Below are 18,269 nucleotides of genomic sequence, written 5' to 3'. Positions count from 1 at the left end.
GAGATAAATAAGCGCAATAAAAATGCGCAATAAAAAATAAATACCTGCCTGTGCACGGCGTGGAGCGCTCCTGCCTCCAAGATCCTCTTCCTAAGCACGTAGACGTCCCACGTGAAAACGTCATGACGACGTAACGACGACGTAACAGATACACTCATTGGTGACGGGCAGAAAAAGGGGAGGAAATTAATGTCGGCTCTGCTCAGGCCAGTGATGTTTACTAGAAGGGTTTATTTGCCCAGGATCACACAGTTTAAAGAGTGAACCTGGACTGTTAACTCGCTGTACAGTTTGGGCATTAGAACAAATACATTTCATGCTGCACTTTGCAAAAAATAATTACATTTTGTATTTCAAGGCCCAAATCAGTATTGCCATACAGGGTACCGCCCTAAAGTTTTCCATTACCATTTGCGAAAAAGCCATCCAGTCCTGTTTTTGAATGGAATTCTGGGGCTTGTATGGGACTTGTAGTTTTCCTAAATTACAAGTGGGGGAAAAACTTCAAATAGCAGAATCCTGGACTGGATGACTCGCTCACGCATGGGGTGGTATCTGAGTGCTACGATAATTGTATTTGCAATCTACCGAAGCTTAAAGCAACCTTGTAATATATCAATTCCGAGAAAAAAATGCTCAGTTGAAAGATTTTTGGTTCAGCTTTATTTTTTGTTGAATTAATGGAAAACTAGAAGTATCAGAATGCGAAGTAATGCATTTCGGAAGTACATTTTCTTTTTCCACTAATGTGTAGAAATGGCTGTCGCAAACTTCTTGCTGCAGCAAAACAAAAGAGTTGATGGCTGGAAGGTTTAGAATAAATCTTGACCTCTGGCATTGCTCTGGGCAACCCTCCAGACCATCGTTCTTCGCCTGCCAAGCCATTACAAAAGGGGAAAAACTATATGCAAATCAGGCTTGGTCCCACCCCCAAAGGGGTAGTCCAGCCCGAACTGCTAGGTCACATCCCTTTTGTACGAGACCACAAGCATCCCCAGACATGTTTCAGCCTTGTTGGGCATCATCAGTGAGGAGTAGCTTGGGTCTCTAGGCCCAGCAGGCAAGGGACCCACGTCTGGGCATACCCTTCCCACTCGGGGTGACAATAGCAAAACAAAAGAGTTGATGGCTGGAAGGTTTAGAATAAATCTTGACCTCTGGCATTGCTCTGGGCAACCCTCCAGACCATCGTTCTTCGCCTGCCAAGCCATTACAAAAGGGGAAAAACTATATGCAAATCAGGCTTGGTCCCACCCCCAAAGGGGTAGTCCAGCCCGAACTGCTAGGTCACATCCCTTTTGTACGAGACCACAAGCATCCCCAGACATGTTTCAGCCTTGTTGGGCATCATCAGTGAGGAGTAGCTTGGGTCTCTAGGCCCAGCAGGCAAGGGACCCACGTCTGGGCATACCCTTCCCACTCGGGGTGACAATAGCAAAACAAAAGAGTTGATGGCTGGAAGGTTTAGAATAAATCTTGACCTCTGGCATTGCTCTGGGCAACCCTCCAGACCATCGTTCTTCGCCTGCCAAGCCATTACAAAAGGGGAAAAACTATATGCAAATCAGGCTTGGTCCCACCCCCAAAGGGGTAGTCCAGCCCGAACTGCTAGGTCACATCCCTTTTGTACGAGACCACAAGCATCCCCAGACATGTTTCAGCCTTGTTGGGCATCATCAGTGAGGAGTAGCTTGGGTCTCTAGGCCCAGCAGGCAAGGGACCCACGTCTGGGCATACCCTTCCCACTCGGGGTGACAATAGCAAAACAAAAGAGTTGATGGCTGGAAGGTTTAGAATAAATCTTGACCTCTGGCATTGCTCTGGGCAACCCTCCAGACCATCGTTCTTCGCCTGCCAAGCCATTACAAAAGGGGAAAAACTATATGCAAATCAGGCTTGGTCCCACCCCCAAAGGGGTAGTCCAGCCCGAACTGCTAGGTCACATCCCTTTTGTACGAGACCACAAGCATCCCCAGACATGTTTCAGCCTTGTTGGGCATCATCACCTCTTTGTTTTTGCTATGTCACCCCGAGTGGGACGGGTATGCCCAGACGTGGGTCCCGTGCCTGCTGGGCCTAGAGACCCAAGCTACTCCTCACTGATGAGCCCCAACAAGGGCGAAACATGTTTGGGGATGCTTGTGGTCTCGTGCAGAAGGGATGTGGCCTAACAGTTCGGGCTGGACTGCCATCACCTCTTTGTTTTTGCAAACTTCTTGCTTGCTATTGTGAAAAATGCAGAACAATCCTTTTTCATGGCTTCCTTTCATAAGAGGCTTTTTCTGTTCTGCATATTTTCAGGCATTTGGCATTGACATAGCTCTCAACCATTTATGTCGCAAAGGCGGGTGAAAACCCCCGATTTTATTTTTGGCGGGTGAGAGGCCCATTGAAATGAATGGGCGTGCAGGAGGCTTGGCGGGTGAGTCAGCTGTTTACAAGGCGTGTGACACCCGCCAAAAGCGTGTGAGTTGAGAGCTATGCATTGATGGGGCACTTATTGGGCTAGGCAACGATCTGTGAGGGGCCTTTCAGATGCGAATGTCCCATCAGTGCCAAATGCCTACGTTTATGTAAAAGGGGGAGAAGCCCTCTAGGAAGAGAAAGGTGCAATTGCAGGCCATAAAGGACAGTACACTGTTGGGGGCTGGGGGGCATGTTATTACTGAACCCGCTTCACATTCGACTATATTCCAGGCTTTGTCTGTTTGTGCACCTACATTAAACACCTTGTTGTCTTGTCTTGCCTTTAAGGTTGTCAACATGTTCATGTTGCTTCACGACATGGCAAGATAGCGATGTCATGTGGCTTTCCTAGTACTCTTGTTTTTAGAAGGAATACTGTACACGTTTATTTTCCCCCACCCTTCCCTCCCTCACTCTAAAAATTACCCACGGGTCAGAGCAGGAGCGTTCTCCAGCACACAGTGTGTTTTTGTCTCCTTGAATCTTTGTGCCTGGAAACAGGTGTTTGTTGCAAGTAATCCGAAGGTGACTGTAAGCAAGCCGACCCCTATACACATTTCCTGATGAATATCGTGCAAGTCACTGTGGTAAAATCTATGCAGATCGCGCAACCTACCAAAGATGAATTAACCCCCCGGAGAGAACCATTGATTGCAAACACAGAATAGCTTGCTTGCCCAGTGCAGGACGCCATGTGGAGCTGCAACGTGTAATGGGTTTGGCTGAAATGCAAGCAAGCCCAATTAAAAGCATACATCTGCCCAAACAAGCGGATAAAAACCGCGACAAGCTACCTTCAAATATTGTAAGCGACTTTGGGCAAAAACAAGCCCAAAGTCGCTTATAATAAGCGCACCTGGCAATTGCAACCGAGGCATCGCTCTTGCGACGCCTTGCCTAAGACAGAATCTGTCTTGCTAGGTCGGAAGGAAAAAATAAGCTCAATGCCCTTCCAAAACAAGCCGACTCACATCCAAATAAGCTGAAAAAACAAGCGTGCACCTAAAAAGTTGTGGAAAGGTTTCAAAAGTAAGAAACATAACAACAAGAAAAACATACATAGACAGAACACTGACATAGTGTGTTAGAACAACAATATTTTATTGCATGGTGACTAGAAGTCCCAGATTGCAAAATAATACAGGCCTGAAATACATTGTATTTTGTATTTATTGTTTTATATAGCGCCTTAATCCAAGGCGCTATATAATATTGTAACATGGCCAATTGGAAGCTGAAAAGAAACAATGCCTTCCTGAATACATCTCTCTGAGAAAATGTTGTATATAGATTCCAATAATCCTCTAAGTCTTGCAAAAAAAGTTTTAAAAAAATAAATAAATAAAGTATGTTTGTGGATAATGCATCAGCACTAGTGATATCACCAAGATAATATTGCTATAGAGTGACACTTGCTAAACTAAAACAATCCCCTTACATGTCAGTGTGTCTGTCTGCATGACAAAAGTTTTAAAGTGCATTTGCTTTTTGCAAATGTTTAGGCATTTGGCATTGATGGGCCACCTGGTGGGAAAGTAAGGATCCCATCAGTGCCAAACACCTAAGCATATGCAAAATACAGGGCGCACCCGAGAGCAAGACAAAGCAGCAATTGCCGTCAAGCACTGCCAGCAGCCCAGTGCAGGACACTCTGTGCGACGTGTAATGGGCGTAACTGCAATATAAACAAGCCCAATCACGAGCACAGACGGTCCAACAAGCGGACAAAAACCGCAACAAGCGACCTCCAAATATTATAAGCGACTTTGGGCAAAAACAAGCCCAAAGTCGATTATAATAAGCGGACCTGACAACAATTGCCTCCCAGCTCGTGCAAAAAATGATGATGACGTGAACGTTGAAACCCACGTGATGCAGAGCAGCCCACGTGATGAAGCGGACGTCGAAACCCACGTGATGCAGACCAACCCACGTGATGAAGCGGACGTTGAAAGTTTGAAACCCACGTGATGTAGAGCAGCCCATGTGTTGAGGTGGAGGCGGAGTATTGCTGTTTTCTGTTTCTTGAATAGGAACTAGAAAACTACCCTTTAAGAAACGCTTATGTCCAGTTTCCAGGCAGCATCAAGTGAGTGCATGCGATCCAGCTCTTGTAGTGAATTTTATATGCATTTCTTTCAGCATCCATCGACTTAGACGTTCTTATCCCTTTGTTATATTGTTAAGAGGAGCCGTTTTGCAACCTCTAGGAATGCACGTTGAAGCTGTAATTCCTTGTGTTGCACTTATCACTTGTTGAAATTAAATATTGTAAGTACGTGTATTTTCTAAACATCTGGTTTTGAAATTACACGGGGCAGTCTGTTTTTGGCATAGACACAGTAGCTGCTCCGAAGCTCATTTACGGTATGGTCCAGGCTCTGCAATGCCTGCAGAGGCAGTAACTGCTGTGCAGCTACAATACACACCCTGTACATATATAATAGTATCTGCACAGGCTAAGGCTTGCAGACACAGTAACTGCTGTGCAGCTACTGCACAGTCCGTGCTCTGGTGTAAGTGACTACATATATAATAAAACATGCGCAGGCTAAGGCTTGCAGACGCAGTAACTGCTGTGCAACTACTACACAGACCCTGTACATATATAATAGTACCAGTGTAGGTTAATGCTTGCAGACGCAGTAACTGCTGCGCAGCTTCTACACAGACCCTGCTCTGGTGTAAGTGACTACATATATAATAAAACCTGCGCAGGCTAATGCTTGCAGACACGGTAACTGCTGTGCAGCTACTACACAGACCCTGCTCTTGGTGTAAGTTACTATATATAATACCTGTGCCAGATAATGCTTGCAGACACGGTAACTATTGTGCAGCTGCTACACAGACCCTGCTCCGGTGCAAGTGACTACATATATAATACCTGTGCAGGCTAAGGCTCGCAGATGCAGTAACTGCTGTGCAGCTGCTACACAGCTGCTACACAGACCCTGCTCTGGTGCAAGTGACTACATATATAATACCTGCGCAGGCTAAGGCTCGCAGACGCAGTAACTGCTGTGCTGCTGCTACACAGATCCTGCTCTGGTGTAAGTGACTACATATATAATACCTGCTCAGGCTAAGGCTCTCAGATGCAGTAACTGCTGTGCAGCTGCTACACAGACCCTGCTCTAAGGTAAGTGACTACATATAATTATACCTGCAAAGGATAATGCTTGCAGAGGCAGTAACTGCAGTGCAGCTACTACACACACCGTGCTCTGGTGCAAATGACTACATATATAACTATAACTGTGCAGGATACTGCCCGCAGAGGCAGTAACTGCTGTGCAGCTACTACACACATCCTGCTCTGTTGTAAGTGCCTACATATATAATAATACCTGCGCAGGCTAATGCCCGATAAAAGACAGTAACTGCTGTGCAGCTACTACACAGACCCTGCTCTGGTGTGTGACTTTCACAAAGTGTTTGTGTACGGGTGATAGAGTTCTTTATATGAATTGTTTGCCGATTCTTGTGGCGTAGTATTTTTTTTTTTTTTTTGTTGCTTTGAGGACTGTTGCTTTGTACAGTTTGAGTTGTCTTTGGTATTTTATTTTGTCTTGTCTGGTGTATTCTTTCAATTTTGTGTTTTTCTTTTTGGTTTTTTTTCAGTTCTTCTGTGAACCATTTTGCTGCCAGTTTTTTTGGTGGTGTTGCTTTGAATGTTTTAGCTGGTGCTAATTGGTCAATGGCCTTGGTGATCCAATTGTTGAGTGTGTCTTCTGTTGTATCTATGTTTGTATCGGTGGGATCTCTTTCACCTAGGTTGTCGTGGTGGGTTGATAGCATGGTGGCCTCGTCCGCTAGTTTTGTTGCAAAGTTGGGGTTGTAAGAAGATGGTCTGTAGATCAGTAGGAATACTATGTTGGATTGGTCGTTGAGTTCTATCTTGATTAGGAGGGATTCATAGTCTTCCGCATTGGTTGTGATGATTCGAGATGCTCGGGTGTGTTTTTTGTGTATAATTGCGATTCCACCTCCTCTTCGTTTTTCTCTGTTGGCGTGTATTAATTTATAATTGTCGGGTATTGCTTCGTTCGCGATGGCTTTACAGTTGTCTGATAGCCAGGTTTCTGTAAGAAAGAGCACGTCTGTGCCTCCTTTGCTTAGGTCATTGGTTTCTGTTGAGTGTTTTGCCATGGATCTAATGTTGAGGAGGCTGCATTGTAGTTTGCTGGATTTCCCTTTTGTGTTGTTGTTAGTATTGTTTGTTCTGATCAGTGTGTTGTTAATTGGTTTTCCATTCCAGGTGGGTTTTTCCCGGTTGAGTCTTTTGGGTGGGGTGGCTCTTTGTTGGTCCGTCTCTTTGTCGAGTAGACTGATAAGGTTTATGGTGGGGTTGGTTCGTTTCCGGGTGGTAAATCGGGTCGCTACCCCTCTGTTGTTTCAGTCTTGGTGATATAGGGGGTGTAGAGTGAGTGTGATGGTTTCCAATTTGTTCCTTGTTCTGGTTGGGGTATTGTCCATGGTGGAGACCGGGTTGGGATGGTTTATTAGTTGTCATCCGTTTGGTGTCCTGGTTGGGTCTTTATTCGTGAAGCTTGTTGGCTGTCGGTTCATTGTTGCTGTGCTGTCTTTGTTTACCACGTTGTCGTATGTGGACAGGTCGCAAGCATTGTAGTCTGTCTTTGCTCTATTATTTGTATGTCTCTTAGGCCATCTCAGATGTTTGTCGAGTTTTTTGGGGTTGTGGGATCATGCTGGTCCGTGCTTTCCCGAGTGGTTTGGGATTTCTTATTATTTCTATTGTCTTTTCTGGCTTCTTTGTCTTTCTTGTGGCGAGGCATGATGCTTGGGTTGTGTTCCTTAGTGGGCGTCCTCTTTCGATTGGTGTTTTTCATGGTCTGGCTGGCAGTCCTTTCACGACAGCGACCCTGATGTGTGATTGACAGCCTAGGCTGTGCATGAATGGGAGAAACCTGCTTAAAAGTCGAGGGTTTTGGGACTAGAGGCAGAGTCGACCACTGGGAGAAACACCCGACGAAGAAACTGTGAACGAAGCTTGCTGCATCCTCTTGGACCTTTTGAATTGCCCGGTGAAGCCCTGCTGCTGTGCTGAAACTCCCTTTTCAGCCAGAGAAGCCTCATAGGTGGTAACTTGTTTTAGACGGTTACTGCTGGGAAAGGCTTGTATAGATTTCATTGGAAGATTTATTTGTCCTCACATATACTGAGAACCTGTTTAACCTTTTTCTTTCCTTTCTGCAACCTCAGAATCAGCAAGTGTGAAATATAAATGCCATTACTGTCCTTGTGATTGAAGTCACCCCATGGTGTAGCAATTGTGTATGAAGCATATCCAAAGATTATCCACTAACTTGCTCTGATTCTGAAAAGTAATTTAAAAGTATATTTACATTGTTACATGAATTGCCCTTCTAAAGAACGCTTATTTAAAAAATGATGTTAAATAAATAACTATTTATAACTGAAACCTTGAGTGTAAGTGTTACTTGGCTACTTGTATTTACAAATTTCATTTGTACAGCTCTACAGCTCAGTTATCCATTTTGAGATCGGCCTGGCTGCTCAGTCACACTACCAACCTGTGTAGTTCAGACCTATACCAAAAGGTGGGCTTACCTAATACCAAGCAGATAAGTGTTGTGTAGTCTCACACAGTGGGACAACACCAATTTGTACCTAACTAGTCAGCATGGAAATGTATTGATTGTTAGGGTGCCGGGTTCCTGCTTTTGACTGGGATGGCAAAGAATTCTCATGGGTCATGCTATGTTTAGGCCTCTGGCTTCTACTTTGGCCCAACATAGTTTCAAGCTTTACACTTGCCACAGTGGGGGATCATTCAGCATAAGTGCAACTAAGCAAAAGCAGAATGACATTCTGTATTGGTCCGCATATCATCCTAAAAACTCTGATGTTCTGAGGCAATCAGTAAGTCATCCCCAAATCATCAAGAACAAACATGTTTCATGGCAATGCTCTTGAAGTAATCAGCAGGTCATCCCAGAATCATCCCCAAATCATCAGGGACAAACGTGCAATCTCTTGAAGTGATCATTAGGTCATCCTAAAAGCATCAGGAACAAAGAGTTTTCTAAAATGGGGATAATGTTGGCATATTCATTAAGTCATCCTAAACTCATCCCCAAATAATCATCCACCATTCTGAGATATTTGCTGATGACTTTAACAGCGTGATGACGTCTGATGATGTGGGAATGACTTCTAGTGTAGTTCGATGATCATCAGATGACCCGAGGATGGTCTGTCAAGTTATCCTTTTAGACCAGGGTACCCTAACAGAAACTACCCTTCCATCCACAGATGTTTTGGCAGGCTAAACTGATAAGCAGAGCCAGGTGGCTATATTTTCTGAACAGCCATCCATACTCAGCTAGAATCAGTGAGTTGCAATTAGCCCAAGTCAACTGAATCGCACCACCCTTCATCCTAGCTGACTGGGGGTGTCTGTAACAATACATGTGCTAGGCCCAGCTAGCTCTTGGCCAAGACATCCTACCCCAGGACGGAACCAATGATAAAGGGAAGCTTGAGAATATTAGTCGCAAGCCGAATGACCGCCTTAAGCGCAATTACACTTTGCTCAAAAGCACATCCAAGAGAGGATGCCATAATTGAGCATAGGGACTGAGTATTGCAGTTAGCAACACTCTAGGGATGCCACATGAGCAAGTGGACGTATTCCATCTCAAAAATACTTTGCCATCATAGGAGCAACACCAATTTCAATGACTCTCTAGGCCTGCACAATAGCCCCAACTTTGCTACCGTCAGTGCAATAGCAGCAAGTCCACCATTAGCTATGAAGCAACACTGCCGAAGTAGACCTGAGTCTGCCCATAGAAACGTACACCATATGCCTGCTTACTTGGGATGGGGCCACCACCTAGTAGAACCCTTTTGTTGAAGCATACGAGAGATGCAAAGCATGAGATGACACAAGACCACCCCCCTATTATCCCTTAAGTAATCTCTTGAACCTCCAAGGGTCCCACATGCTTTTTAAAAACCATGCCGCCAAAAGCCCTGGCAACGATAAATGCTATCACCAAAGCATATCAGGCCGTGAGATGACCTGCATCTAGACCTGAAAATTCCACCTAGGATAATGTTCCAGTTGCAAAGAAAAAGTGACCTTCACAGCCAACTCTTTATTCAACAGCAACAGTTGATCTGTAGTCGTGAAAAGCCCCTCTGAAAGAACCCTGCAAGCTGCTCAGACAGGAACCTCTATCTTGTAGCACGACCAAGCAATAGACCCTGACAATGTTCTCTATGGCCAAACCATCATGTACATATTACTCTACTGAGAAACACTTGATACAGCTATCAACATCGGCAATGACCAATCAGTATGTGTGACAAACTGATCATTTATGGGATAATAAGCCACAGCAAATGCACCGAAATGATGCACATGTGTTAATTATTTTTTTATTTGCCTTATGTATGCAGTTCTAAAATAACTTTTACATAGAAATGTATTACATTTAAACAATCACTAAATATGTCAATTAATACACATTCTAAAATATAAATCATGAAATGCACATTTGTTCAATCCCTTAATACAAAAACAAATAAGAGACAAAATAAAAAAGCATAAAAAAATAAAACCATATGTAGTCAATCAAAATGCAGTGAACTAATTAATTACAACAATTATATCTTAAAAGGAAACATTGCATCACTCATTTGATGAAGCGGGCCACAAATTCGCCTTTCCTGGTTGTTCTGGCGTCACTAGCATTACTTAATATCCTGTTTGTTGTTTTTGCAGTTCATGATTATGATAATAGCTGAGGGTCTGACCATGAGTGTTTCTCAGTCCCCCAGTTATTCGCTGGGAGATGGACTATTCAATTTCCCTGACTTATTCACTCCTTTGCAAACCCCGTAAAGTGCTATTTGTACTGGTTTGTTGTCAGTGTTAGAGAATAGCACCAAAAGGTATTCATGCTGTCCAGGTTAGCTACGAAACTGCCCAACTTATGCATATAAAGAGCTCCATGTTCCCGGCATTGTGTTAACACATGCCGCTCAGTTTTGCCAATGCCAGGGATACCACATAATTGACACCCTCTGTTTTGCTTGGTGATCTTTAGTGCCGGGCCAATGACTAATAGGAATCTCTGTAGAGAAGGGTATGGACACATTTTTAAATAGGTTTGCGGAGCTCTATATGAGTGGTTCAAATTAGTCTTCCCGGTACTTTAAATCTTCAGTTTGGTCATGTGTATGTAATTTTCACACCAATCCCACCTTTCCAGTTTTGCACAGAACTGTTAAGTTATATCATTGGGGTTGGCCATTCAATCTGGCTCCCACCCAATTTCAGTGAATGTTTTATGTACGAGCACCTTGAAAGCCCCTTACAAAATATCAAAACTTGTTAAGAAAATTAATATAAAACCTATGCAAACAGACGATCTGTGTTCTTTCTATTTGATCTAATATGCCCTGTAAATAAAAGGGAGGGAGGCGCAATTGTTATCGGAGAAATTATCACTTTGTTTCTTATAAATGAGCCGATCAGAGCAGCATCTGATATTCTTGGAACCCTTTGCGACACCCTAATAATTATAATAAGCTATTTACGTGCACCTAATGAACTAAATCGTAACTGGGTGCAGATGTTTCAATTGACATTTGTCTGTTAGTGTTCCACTGGATCTAATGTGAATTACTTAGCGAATATACTCTGTCAGAGGCCTTACAGAACAGATAGGTCTTTACAGCCCTCCGAAAAGCAGAGAGGGTTTTAATGTCGCAAATTTCTCTGGGTAGTTGGTTCCACACTCTGGGCCCGTAAACTGACAATCTGCGGTCCCCTTTGTTCACACATTTAGTATCTGGTATGCAGAGCAGATTTTGGTCTGCCGAGCGCAGTTGTCGACTGGGAATGTACCTTCAGATTTTATCTGATAGGTATGTTGGTCCTAGCTTATTCACGCCCTTATAGACCAAACAGAGGACCTTAAACTCTATTCTTTCTTTTACAGGCAACCAGTGCAAAGCTTTTCTCAAGATAGAGATTGAGGCTGATTTTTTTTTTCTTTTTTTTTTTCTTCCCAATACACCAGTCTGACTGCTGCATTTTGGGCCAGCTGCAATCTACGCAGTTGGTAAACTGGAATACCCGACAGCAATGCGATCTTTAGCGTTACCGAGCTTTAGCGATCAAAGCTTATCTGACACACTTTGAGAGCAATATGTGTGTATTTGTAGTGGGTATGACTATGTTCCTTAGTATCTACCACTGAACACATCAACAAGACTCGATGCAAAGGAACTAGCACATCAAATCATCTGGGTCAAATCCACCCAGCACTATGTACAGAACTGAAGGCTAAGGCCACCTTAATCCCAGTTAACCAGCAGGAGATAAAGCATCAGACCTGCCTCCCATTACCACCACCTGATGCATTCTGGTCCACATTGTCATAATAATGTCTCTAACATGAAATGATACAAACACGACTGCTTACAAAGTTTCGTCCACCTTTAGAGGCTTCTTGAAGGTTAGCAACGGTTAGGGCCGAGCTTCTGCCTCTGGCTTACCTTTGCACCTCTTGATCTGTGGGAACCAAGCATCAGTGTGCGCCACAATGGGTGCAGCGTGGGTGGACGCAACACCATCCGACCCTACTGCTCTGAAACAGGAGCATGGTGAGGGAGGAGAGGCAAGGCCCATCCAGCACATAAACCGATGTTGCCGGACACCTCTTTTTTGCTCACTTGTTGGAAATACCTTCTGGGTGCCCAGTAGGCAGCAATGAAAGCACACAGAAATTATTCCTTGAGGGTACTATACGCATAATACAACACAAGCGCCAATATGCTTTTATCCATACAGAGAGTGCTGTCCCATTGCGTGCAAAAAGGGGGCTGGAGAGTCGCTTGCGAAACAATCCCCTCTCCGTCTAGGCTCCTGAAAGAGACTGAGGTAACTGCAACCAGACCGGAAAAACATGTTTTTAGCACAACATTGAATTTGTGACCCTCAAACAATAGGGACAGTGTGGAATGAGGGCAGACTCACAAAAGTGCCATTCAGAAATAAGGCAGGGTCCCACCCCGACCATACCTCCAATCTACATGTAGGTTGCTCAGCAGTGCCCATCATAGAGCTCACAGCACCACGTGGCGCATGAGTGCACAGCACCAACAGTGGCACATCCTAACCTGGAGTGGCTGCATGTACCAACACAAGTGTGGCAGCATGGGACACTGTCTGCCCCATTCAGGGCATAGTGGGTATTCAAGTTAGCCCAAACGCAAGTTCCTTGCTAACATTCCCCAATGCTCCAACCACAAGACTGTCTGACTATACTGTACTGATGATCCCTAATGAGGGTGAAATGGCTATGCAGTTATCTGCACCCTTGACAACAGGTCTGTGTTAGATTGAAGAAGCTATTTATGAAATATCAATGCCCTGTTAGACAAAGACATTTGTCTGGAGCAAAGGCTTGCATTTGGGCATCACCGCAATGCTCTGGTTATGTGTCTCTAAACTGGAGGTGAACTTCCAGTGATGGTTACTGTGTGATGTTATAGCATGTGTGAGTAAGCTTAAATGTCTTATTGTTCTTTCGCATTTCCAGATAAGGGTTTTTTCCAAGCCTTTTGTTAAACCCAACATAACTTTGCTTTCCATCTGTGGAATACATTTTACCTTTTCCTTTCCAACAAACTGTATTCCCTACTATTTCTATTTGATCTGTACTAAGTCTATGTTTGCAATGTAACTGTGGAGATTTCCCACTTATTTCCAACTCGCAACCAAACATCAGGAGTCGCACTGGGGCATTTATGACAAATCTATCCCGTAATTTTGGAGCCCTTAACTCCAATATGTCCCAATGAATGGCCCAATCTCATAGGGATGGGTAAAAATGACAGGTTGCAAGCTTCACAATAACCAAAAAAAAGACCCTTGCCACCTCAATTTTATACATACACACAGCATTCCGTTTCTTGCTCGCAAGAGTCAATGATCACTAGCCAATAGCTAGTACCGAGTGCACATTTTATGCCCTGACCCATCTTTCACCATTGATGGTAACACCATCAATGTGGCTAAGGACACAAAAATGCTCGGAATCTATATCGACTCCACTCATTGTCTAGACAAACCAATGCAGTATCATCCGCTGCATCATACACCTGCAAGCTCCTCACAGCATGTCGTCCCTTCCTATCACCAGCCAATTGCACTACACTAGCTAGGACCTTGGTCCTGTATCGTAACACCCTCTACCTCGGCACCAACCATTGCAATATTAACAAGTTACAAGTAATCCAAAATAAGGCCATCAGAGCCGCACTAAACATCCCCAGGAACCTTCACATCTCTGACTCTAGGGGTGATTCAAGTGTTATGGTGAGCTCTAGGTTTCCCTTTGCATGTTTTAGGGGGGGCTAGTTTATCAATAGTGTGGTTGATTGTAGAGTTGTAAAGCTCTATTAACATTGCTGGGTCAGCACTAGATTCTATGGGGTTCAGGATAGGATGGATAAGTGGTAGTGAGTTAGTTACAGTTATGCTCCGCTTATTTCTAGTTATAGCTGGAGGTCTTCGCTGGCTCTTAGTCTCCCAAAGAGTCTCAGTTAAAGTGCTAGCGCTTACATACAAAAGCCTCACTAACCAAGCTCCCAGCTATCTAGCCAGCAGATTTACATTACATACCACTTCTAGACCACTCAGAAGTGCCCAAACCATTTGCCTCACCATCCCGTGCTTTAACCTCCAGAGATCTGGTGGACGTAGCTTCCCAGTCTTAGCAGCAAAACTATGGAATTTGCTACCTAATCCTCTTAGACCTGAATCGTCCTTCCTGGCCTTCAAGCACAAAGCCAAAGCCTGGCTGTCTGCCCAAGATTTGCCCTGACTCTGTGTCTACGGCCCCTTGAGTCATAACTCTTGCGCCAACTACTAATTGTTATAATCTGTTTGTTAATGTGTATATATCCTGTATAACTTGCATATTCTTTCAAATGCACTGTTTTTATTCCTTACACTGTTATGTACCATGCCTGTAACCTAAATGATGCGCCCGGATGCCCCTGGGCCTGGTGCGCTATATAAATAATACAAATACAAAATACCTTGGGTAAGGCAATGTCTCATTAAGTCTGCCATCTCTGAATGTGATATTCAGAATCGTGTTCATTGGCAGGGTCCTCATCATCGTATTCAGATCAGAAACAATGTGCAGGTCACCAAGACTTACTATTAGTCAGTTGTGCCCGAGGAATAATGGCTTTTGGCTTTTCTAGTTCGCATATTTTTTTCTCCTGTAATCGGCCTCTGACAATGTTCCACTCTGCAACAAGAGAATTAACCCCAATTTATACATGTCCCTTTTTACTTTTTGTAATGCTTGTACGTCTTTGCTGGGCTAGATGAATAGTGGCATCTGTTGAGCTTTTGAGGAAATGGGAAATCGCCTAAAACCCTTACAGGCACCAGTGAATTTAACAGTCCCTAAAGAGGCATTTAATACGGTCCATCTATGTCCTGTAATATTTTTTTCGATTGATGTTGCATACCCTGGTGGTTGAAATGTTTCAATAATGAGATCCTTACAATATCTCACTATCAAAGCACCAAGAGGGTATTGAAGCATCTTGCAGACACCATTAGAAGCCGGCAATATTCATTGCATAATATTCCGAGATAATGCAAACATGCCTTTTTAGTACAGATGCTATTGTTTATTAGCTATGGTACCAAAAAAACAGTACAGTCCTTCCTTAGCCTCACAGTACGCGGGGGTTGCTTCCTCAGAGCGAGAAATAGAAAACGTAAGTTGTGTGGGGCTTATTTTATTTGTTATAAATGAACGGATGTCGATACTTTACTGTCTTCATGCCCCTTGACCACTCTCTGGTATTGTCTATTTCTATCTGTAAAATATAAAGCATTAACACCAAATGCCAACAAAATACTCATGTGAGAGGTCCTAGGCCATCTAATCTCACCAGTGTATATTATGACATGAAGGGATCAGCAGTACTAATAGTGTGATTATCTGTAGAGCCGACATGGGCTGACCAAGGTTAGTTGTAGACAATAACGTTTGGTATTTTTTTTTTTTTTTATCAGCGACCTTTTTCGAAAACACATGACATTCGGTGCATTCAGCTTCACCAGTAAGAAACGTTAAATAATAATGTACTCCACTTTACAAAACCACAAAGTACGGTTCTATGGAGAATTGCCATGTTTTTTTTTTTTGCTGACCTACAGTTTTGCTGAATTGTTTTTACTCCCTTTTCCACTTGTTATTGTAAAATACAGGGGGAGACTCCCTGCACTCTCACCCGTATTGCCCCAACCTTAGCTCAACTTGCCATCTGCATTTTTCAGCAACAAAAGTGGAAATAAAATCAGCAAAAATGCATTTGGCAAAACTGTAGTTCAGCAAAACTTGACTAGACCCAAATTAATCCCATGCATCCCTTCCTGCCATGTATCAACTAACCTACGCCACCAGGGCAAGTTGTAATTACATTGGTGATATTTGTAGTTTAACAATGTTTCTATAGAAGAGACTCAGTACTTTGTACCTTGACCTCAAAACATTGACCTTTTGTTATTGTACTTGACAATGTTTCCTCGTCCAGTGATGATTATTAATGCAAATGAAACACCAACTGTCAGTAGGAGACGTAACCTCTTCAGGGTATTGAGCTCTTTTACACTGGGATGTGCTTGTCCAGTTATTTTATCTTTGACATCTGTCCTCACCGTCTGGGATCAGCAGGGAGCCAAGTGGAAGTGAAGCTGAGTCCATGTCTGGTCAGCTTGATTTTTTTTTTTTTTTTTTTTTTTTATCAAAAAGTTTATTGATTTTCAGCTTACAACAACATTACATTCATCTCTCGATGCTCAGACAAGAAAAAAACATTAACAACTCAGCTTCAGGGACTCTGGTACTACAGTCCATTGGAATCGGCATCGGGTGTCCTCGTGACCCAGGGTGTGCTTAACAGTCAATATTTCCCCCTTCGGTGGGCCTCCACGTTCTCAGTGGTTACAGTACTTGCCCATGGTCCTCAGCCATCCTCCTCCCATCTTTTCCATATTTTATCAGCTTTTTGCGGGCAGCCCCTTGCTTTGTACACACGGTGCTCCATTACTGCACATATGTCCACATCCGTGACCCATTGGTCGTAACTGGGTGTGCGCTCCGATCCCCACAACTGAGCAATGTTCCGCCTGAGAACCGCCATCGCAGTGGACCATAGCAGTTTCTCATAGCGGGAAAGGTCAGATTCCCCAGAGATCCCCAAAAGCAGTTGCTTCGGGCACCTCTATCGGTTTACCCAGCACTCTGGACAGCTTATCGCAGCATTTCTGCCATAGCTGCTGGATATTACCACAATCCCACAGTATATGAAAAAAGGTACCTTCCTCACGCTTGCAGCGCAGACATCTTGAATCCGAGGCCCTACCCCAGCGAAAGAAGGCCACTCTCGGGTAGTAGGTGCGATGTAGTATCTTCAGCTGGACCAGTCGGAGCCTTGAGGAGATGGTTGTTTCTCGCGGGTACATCAGGGCCTCCACCCAGTCCTCTGGCAGAAGCTGGCCTATGTCGCGTTCCCATTTTGCTTTAAGACTGGATAGCTCCGGTGTCGCAAATAAGGTTATTACGTTGTACATTGTGGAGGTAACCTTCCGCTCCACCTGGTCTTGGACTATATTATGCTCCAGTGGGGAGCTTTCCGGTAGTTCCTGCAGGGGCTGTCGATGGGCCGTCCAAGCATGCACCAGTTGCATATGGTGGAATCTTTCTGTGTCCGGCAGGGAGAATTTCTCCTGCAGCATCTCGAATGTCGCCAGATTATCCTCATGTACGACGTCACCGACACTGGAGATTCCGCGTTGGGTCCACTGGGGCCATCTTGGCAGCTTTCGTATTTCGGGCAGGTTGCAGTTGTTCCATAGCGGCTGGGCCAATGTTGTTTTCCCTCCCCAGCCTAAGTATCGAAGCACTTCCTTCCAAATTCTCATTATGTGAGATGTCATGTCTGGTCTCGGAGGTCGGTTCAGGTCACTGTAGAGGAGCTTGACTGGTTTCGCTGTGGTGTTACAGTGGAGACCCTTGATGTGTGGCAGGTTCCTGTCACCGTGGAGCATATCATTCACCACCTCCATCTGAGCAGCCCAATAGTATGATTGCAGTCTGGGCAACCCGATCCCCCCCCTCCCAGATGGACCTCTGAAGAGTGGCAAGCACAATTCTTGGGTGTCCCCCTTTCCAAAGCAATTTCCGAAGAATGCATTCAATTTTGTGGAAGACCTGCTGGTGGATGTACAAAGGCGCGTTTTGCAGAATGTATAGAAATTTGGAGAGGGCGATCATTTTTAACAGAGCTGCCCTGCCCAGCAGCGTCAGTGGCAAGGCGATCCAGTGTCGGGTGTCTTCTGCAAATCTTGTGATCAGGCGGGAGAAGTTCAGTGTTGTATATTCCGTAAGTTGCGCTGTGACATGTATTCCCAGATATTTAAACCGCTCCTTCTCGATCTGGTAGGGGCCCGATGTTGGGTCCGCCACCGAGGTACCGCCTATAGGGAAAAGGATAGATTTGGACCAGTTCACACGTAGCCCGCAGAATACCTCATATTGCTTCAGTAGTTGCACAACCTTGGGGCAAGAAGCGTTTGGGTCCTTTAGGTAGATGAGTAAATCATCCGCATACAGAGATATTCTATCTTCCCAGGTCTCAGACCACCGGAAGCCCTCCCAGGTTTGGGTTTTTCGCAGCAAGATCGCCAGAGGCTCGATGGCAATGGC

General features: G+C 44.3%; 1 protein-coding gene across 2 annotated transcripts in view; it reads left to right on the top strand.

Moving 5' to 3' along the window:
• Nucleotides 1–4,385: 4,385 nt before the first annotated feature.
• The window catches only part of ATG7 (autophagy related 7), a 2,414,869-nt gene continuing 2,400,985 nt past the window's right edge, over nt 4,386–18,269 (top strand). Inside the window, exon 1 of one of the 2 annotated variants that reach the window (XM_069643921.1) lies at nt 4,386–4,555. In XM_069643921.1, coding sequence (XP_069500022.1) covers nt 4,531–4,555 — 25 coding nt within the window. In that variant the 5' untranslated portion in view covers nt 4,386–4,530. The remainder of the gene's footprint in view (nt 4,556–18,269) is intronic. The other variant, XM_069643920.1, reaches the window with a different exon arrangement.

The sequence above is a fragment of the Ambystoma mexicanum genome, chromosome 2p, assembly GCF_040938575.1.
Source record: "Ambystoma mexicanum isolate Mex_15411 chromosome 2p, UKY_AmexF1_1, whole genome shotgun sequence".
Classification (NCBI taxonomy): Eukaryota; Metazoa; Chordata; class Amphibia; order Caudata; family Ambystomatidae; genus Ambystoma; species Ambystoma mexicanum.
This window is presented reverse-complemented; position numbering and strand designations above follow the sequence as displayed.